The 6,562-nt window shown below is 51.7% G+C and overlaps 1 protein-coding gene across 4 annotated transcripts in view; it reads right to left on the bottom strand.

Annotated features, from left to right (window-relative positions):
* Nucleotides 1-370: 370 nt before the first annotated feature.
* MGAT5 (alpha-1,6-mannosylglycoprotein 6-beta-N-acetylglucosaminyltransferase) overlaps nt 371-6,562 on the bottom strand; it is a 353,367-nt gene continuing 347,175 nt past the window's right edge. For 3 of the 4 annotated variants that reach the window (XM_053596771.1, XM_053596769.1, XM_053596770.1), the window contains exon 18: nt 371-991. In XM_053596771.1, the coding sequence (XP_053452746.1) occupies nt 793-991 (199 nt within the window). In that variant the 3' untranslated portion in view covers nt 371-792. The remainder of the gene's footprint in view (nt 992-6,562) is intronic. The other variant, XM_053596772.1, reaches the window with a different exon arrangement.

The following is a 6,562-nucleotide window of genomic DNA, read 5'->3' as shown; positions in this document are numbered from 1 at the left end:
AATTAGGACCAAGGTATATGTCTGGGGTGGGGACATGGAAGAAAGGTCAAGCTGCTCATGTCTTCTGTCCCTGGCTGGGCTCTCTGGACAACACAAGTACGTTCCACTGTACGTGTCCTCTGGCTGCTGTCTATGACAATGCCCTGGAGTTTGGCTGTGTTTCCAGAGCAAGATTTCCTTTGGCTCTACTGCCATCTGCTTTGAGCAGCCAGGTCCCCTTGAGCATGCCACCAGCCCCATGGCATGCCACCTTGCCAACTCCTGCACCCCACCTGAAGCAGACAGAATAACAGCATAGCGAAGGTGGATGATTAACAGTGGAAATAAAAGAAGAAAGGTGTGATCAAGACCTCTTCTCCCTCCCTCGGTCCCCTCCCTCCCTCCCTCCCAAATAAATAAGTTAATGAGTTTAGGAATGTTCCCATTCAAAGTTCTTTCCAATCAGCTCGATTCCTCCTCTTGTTTTGTTTTAAATGACTCTTGAAACTCTCTTTTTACCCTGGAGCAGCTGAATCCACAGAGTCTCCCCACAGTTGCTCCTTGAGAAATGGAAATGGCGCTGTGCCAGGGAGAACCAGGCTCCAGCCTGCTATCTGCTCTCCTTTTGGTTTGGTGAAAGACTCCATGGGGCTGCTCTGACAGCAGCAGGAGCAACACGAAAAGGAAAAGCTTCTACCAAAATGTTCATGCTCCAGCCAGAGTCCCTGAATAAATTCTGCCCCTGGCCCTGCCCATTGGGGCTGGAGCCACTGTCTGTCCCAGCAGCATGGTGCGGGGCTGAGCAAGTGGCTGCTATAGGCAGTCTTTACAGAGAGCCACCTGGCCTTTGATGAAGTCCCGGCAGGGGCAGATCCTCCGGTGCCTGGGGTGGGCGCCAGCACAGCTGAAGAGCAGGAGGTCGTCTTGAAACACACAGTGCTTGTTCTTGGGGTCAAAGGAGGGCACCAGGATGTCCTTGGCCAGCTCTGAGCTTTGGCAGATCACCTCGTACCTGAAGAGGAAGAGAAAGGCATGTGGGTTGGTGATGAGGGGACGAGCCTGTGCCCATACAGGTGGCATCAGCCTGCCTCCTGAGGCTGCTCCTGCTTTAGAAATGAAATGGTGCCCGTGCTCTGACCCCAAAACCCTCCACTTGTAAGCATCTGGGCTCCAGAGGGCACTTGTGTACCAGGGTGTGTGTGCAGGGCCATGTGTTGTCTTCAAGCTGCTCAGGGAAGAGTTGCCTGTGATGGAGAAAAACTGGAAACCACCCGAACACTTGCCAAGTGGGGAACAGCCAAGTAAATTGGGGCCCATTGTACTTTTGGAGTCTCTGCAGCCACTGAAAAAGAATGAGGGAGACGTGTATGCAGCAGTAGGAGAGCTGTCCTGAAGGGAAGCAAGTTCCTGGCCTGGACACACAGTGTAACCGGCCAGCGTGCATGTGATGGTCAAAGGCATGCCAGCAACGGCTGCTTCCAAGGAGTGAGACTGGGACAAAGCTATGTACTATTTAAATAATTTTTAAGAGTATATTTAACTTTTATTAAAGGCTAAAAAATTTCCTGTTACATAGCCTTAGTCTCTGGCTGGAAAGCAGTGCCGCTCACCTACCCTCTGCTGCCTCCCTCTGGTCACGACACTGGTATCCCAGGTTACTGGGGCTTTGGGTGGTTCAGGGCAGGGCTTGAATCCAGGCCTCACCTCCCAAGCCCAGTGTTCTTGCTTCTGCCATCTCCTCCCAATAGCTGAGGGGCCTGTGGACTGGGACCACTGCTTGGGGTGAGGGGCAGCAAGGACACTTCAGATGTTCCCATTCCCAAGAGGGTGTGTTTTCAACCTTTTTTGTCTTACGACATGCTTGAACCTATAGTTAACCTTCTGCAGTACACTTAAATTATGTCTATCAGGTGGCGCCTGTGGCTCAGTGAGTAGGGCGCCAGCCCCATACACCAAGGGTGGCGGGTTCAAACCCAGCCCCGGCCAAACTGCAACAAAAAAATAGCTGGGCGTTGTGGCGGGCGCCTGTAGTCCTGGCTACTTGGGAGGCTGAGGCAAGAGAATCGCCTAAGCCTAGGAGTTGGAGGTTGCTGTGAGCTGTGATGCCACAGCACTCTACCCAGGGCGATAAAGTGAGACTCTGTCTCAAAAAAAAAAAAAAAAAGTCGATCAAAAAAGAACACTTACTGTGTTTTGAACTTCTTTCAAAAATAATTAGTGATCCTTAAAAATTTTGCAGCACACCTAAGATCCCCTCATAGAACACCAGTTGAAAATCACTGGTACATACGATTAGGTTACACTGTTCGTGTTGGTAAGATAAAACCCAAGTTGTGGTTGAGACCTTCATCCAGGAAGTATGTCATTGACCCTTACATTATACCCATTCGGTGGGAACTTTCTGAAGTCCCTCCCTCTTGAATTTAATTGATTTTTTTCTCTCATGTGTCCATGTTGTTAATCTACAAGTTTCAATTTAGTAGTGGGTACATGGGATGCCTGATTTTCCATTCCTGTGATACTCAGGAGGGTGTTCTTCAAATCCATCAAAGTGTAACAAAAGTTAAAAAAAATAGTGCAATAGTCTGACTTCTTGCTGACAGGATAGGGATCAGAACTGGGAGCTGGAGATTTCTTGTTGCCTCTGGGAAGCCTCCAAACCGACTGCCTGTGTGTGCCCACACTCGGGAGCATGATGCGGCCTGCGTCCCCCCTTGCACTACGGCACCCTACCTGCCCCTGGCAAACCAATTCCTAGGGCCTCCCCCGCTAACATGGTGATTCCTAGCACATCTGGGGCTACCAGTTGGGTCCTGCTCAGTTTTGCTGAAGCTCTAACTGCTTCTGGAACCCTGTGAGCCCCTGGCCCCATGGCCTTCATCTCCCAGAGCCTGTGGCTGCCCCTGCACACACTGATCCAACGTGGAGCTGGAGGCTTCCCAGGAGAGCAGGCCCCTCTCTCCTTGCCCCTGTGGCTGCCAGGAGGTCTCTGGGCCTTCTCCACATCTCTCAACACCCCTGCTTTTGGTGCCAGCCAGGAGACGGTGGGGCTCAGAGGTTTAAGGTCATGAACCAAGAAGGGTGGGGGCAGGAAGCGGGATGTTTATAGATTTCCTAAAAGCAATCAGACAAGGAGCCACCAGGTCCTTCACAGGATACTCTGAGAAGCTAAAAAAGAGAAAGGGACATCTGGGGCTGAATCCTGAATGACAAGTTAACATGTGGAATGTAGCCTTGGGACACAGATTCATACTGAGGACATTTATTTATTTAGGTGACTTACTGCCACAGCTGCTGTTCTTGAACTCAAACCATCTGCCGGCACACTAACTCTACAACCACCCTCAGACCCCAGAGCAAGGGCATGATTGTCAGGAGCCCGCGAAACCCCCTCACACTCCCTCCCAGAGTCACCTAGACTCTGGTTCTGCACAACATACACCTCCTCCTGAGGGAGGAGCCCATGTGAGCCCCCAGAGGCTGCAGCAGCTGAGGGCTGCACAACACGGCCCACTGCAGATGCCTCCCCATGGCAGATGCCGCCTGGAGCACAGCTGATACCAGCCTGAGGCAGCTCCACTGAGGGTCAGCTGATGCAGAGCTGTGGCCCGTGGTGCAGCTCTTGGCATTTTGGGTGCCTCCCAAGCAGACTCTAGGCCCCCGGGGAAATCTCCCTTTTACTGCCATTCCACGGGCCTTGGGCATTCAGGAAGGTGACTTTATCATCTTTGCTTAACTAGTCAGCAAAAGGCAGGGGAGAAGCAAAGCAACTTTCCCAAGTCACTAGGGCAGATTGAGAGAACAGCCAGCCTCTCCCCGAGGCCCCAGTTTGTTAGGGGTGCATGGGAGGTGCTCTGCCTGCCCCTATCCCTGAGATGTCTGCCTTGCACCCCCACCTGCTCCCATAGTACTAATTTCTCAATAGGGCCTGAAGAGCTTTTGCTACAGGACAGAGCCACTCCTGGCCCATTAGCCCTTAGATTTCTAAGAGTTACAGCTCTTGAAGAAGAAAAAGCCCCTTGCCATAAGGCTGCCATCCAGGCCTTAAGCTGAGAAGCGCAGACACTGGGGGCAGGCACAGAAGCTGCTTTCCTCCTGCCCCACTCGCCCTGCTGGGGAGTGCCTTCCCTCCCTCCACCCCCCAGGTGGCTCTGTCCATTCTAAACCTGTCCCACCAAGTCCCCTTTGTGTCTACTCTGACTCAGGGCATCTCCCTCCTCTCAAGTACCAAAGTACTTACAATTTACACTGTACCACTTAGAATTCCCCCTTCTAACAGACCGACCGATGGCCAATGCTGTGACACTTTAGAAGATGTAACTTTAAGAGGCACCAAACTTAGGAACGCGGCTTCACATCAACACATGTTGCTAGGTTTGGAGCTGAGTCCTCCCCATGGGGCCACACTACAATGGACTCTGGCACTCCTTTGGGACTTCCACCTTCCAGTCCCCACCCAGATCTGGGAGGAGTCTTGTCCAGAGATGGGTCACACCTGAACTTTGCATGCTTTGTGGTGGCCTCTCCAGACTCAGCAGTAGCTGCACCCACAGAAACCAAAGACCAGTTGCCTGACTCCCCAGTGCAAGATGACAACACAGGATGCTCCAATCAGTTCCATTTATGTGATATTAATATAAAATCGATACTACTCAACAAGGACAGGTGGCTCTTCAAGCTTGTGCCACACCCAGACTGAAAAGGGCTTACGCCTGGCTCAGAACCAGCCCCCAAGCTGGAGAAGAAAATGTAGCACTGGCTTGCAAGAGCTACAAATTGCTAATTGGCCATGAATATGGATGCGCCAGGATTACCTCCACTCAATAGACTGCCAGATAGCTGGGCTTTCGCAGTATTATCAGTATTTACAAATGCATGAACAAGTTATTCAGTAGGGCTCTTATGTTCAGGAAATTAATTTCAGACGGCTTTATTGCAAAATTAGCATTCACTCCAGGCTCCTGCTAAGAAAACCCATGTCTCCACAGTAGGCAGAGCAGCCCCACAGTCCTGCTCTCATGGACTCTGTATGGTACAAGGAGGGAAGGAGGGAGACTAGGGCAGGGGCCTGGCTTTTCTAGTCTTGGGCTGGTGGGCTATGCCGATACCTAAAACTCTCTGAAGACGGGGCTATTCTGGTGTGTCTTAGGCAAAAGCTGTGTGTTATCTCACCATCACCCAGGATGTCTGCATTTTGCAGATGAGACAATGGATGGAACAGAGGGAAGTGCCCACTTGCCCAGCTGTTGGTTCCCTTCTGTGTCCCCGAGACCGGCAGCCTCACCCTGGAGGCAGTCTGCCACATGGGGTCCGGTGCCAGCTTGGAGCCAGGCCTTGATCACATGGTTTCTGGAGCCCTGACTCCTGCCTGGTCAGGAAGCAAGCTGTGATGTTCCCATTCAGGTCCCTTCCCAGGATGCAGCTTCTCCTGCCTCCTCTTCCAGGAGTGAGCTGACGTGGACAGTACTGCGTATGCAGTCCCCCGTCGGTATCTAGTGAGCTCAGGCTGCTGTGCTAAGACACTTCCAGGGTTCTCAAAAAGCCACCTTGCTCTGGGGGCTCTCTGCAAAAGGGACCATCAGAAAGCCCTCTGGGAACCCCAGGGTTCAGGGTCTATGCTGTGGAACCGGATGCTCCTAGTGTCAGACTTCCCACATAGACCAGAGGCCCCCACTTTATAGAGCATCTCTGGTCTACTGCTGACCTCCCTCTACCAGCCTGCGCTTCTGTTTTGATGGTGGAATCAAGACAGCCTCTATGCCTGGTCTTCCCAAAAAAAGAAGGGGAAAAAAAAACAGCATTGCCCACATCCCTGCTCAGGAGAGCCTCCCTGCAGGTGAAACGCCAGAGGCCACACTCCCCAAAGAGAGATGATAGCTACAAAGCATAAACTTAAACTCTCCATTAAAAGTGTATTATAGCACACTTGAGGCTAAGACAACTCACAGGAGGGACCAGGCCAGTGAGGCCACCGTGTAGAGAGCGCCACAGTGGTCAACAGCACAGCCAGGCATGTAGGGAGAACAGGGACAGGTGAGTCCGGGACCCAAGTCCACACCATTCCTAAACATGCTCTTCAAGCTGGGGAAGCCCCACTGTTGGACTGAATATTTAGCATTGGGATAGCAGTCTTATTTATTATTTTAAGCAAGTGACTTGGAGAAAACACCTCATCAGAGGTAGGAAGATAGAGGTGGGTCAGGAGGCTAGACCATTAAGCCACGTGTGGGCCAGGGTGAGGTACGGTACAAATTGGGAGACCAGATATAGTCCTGGCAGGGGTCATGAGTCAGAAGCCTGAAAAAAACCTCATGTAGAAATTAGGGACTGCAAATACCAAAACCCAAATGCTGACCCAAAGGAAAACTAAGGGTGTCACCGAAGGTAATCCAATCTCATGCTGAAATTTGATCCCCAGTGTCCAATGTGGGGCCTGGTGGGTGGTGTATGGGTCATGGGAAAGATCCCTCATGAACAGCCTGAGATAATGAGCGAGTTCTCACCTTGCTGGTTCACCTGAGAGCTGAGTGTTTACGTGCCTGGCACTACCTCGCCCTCTCTTGCTCCCACTCTTACCATGGGA

The sequence above is a fragment of the Nycticebus coucang genome, chromosome 7, assembly GCF_027406575.1.
Source record: "Nycticebus coucang isolate mNycCou1 chromosome 7, mNycCou1.pri, whole genome shotgun sequence".
Classification (NCBI taxonomy): domain Eukaryota; kingdom Metazoa; phylum Chordata; class Mammalia; order Primates; family Lorisidae; genus Nycticebus; species Nycticebus coucang.
The sequence above is the reverse complement of the archived record's forward strand: the minus strand, read 5'-3'. Positions and strand labels throughout refer to the sequence as shown.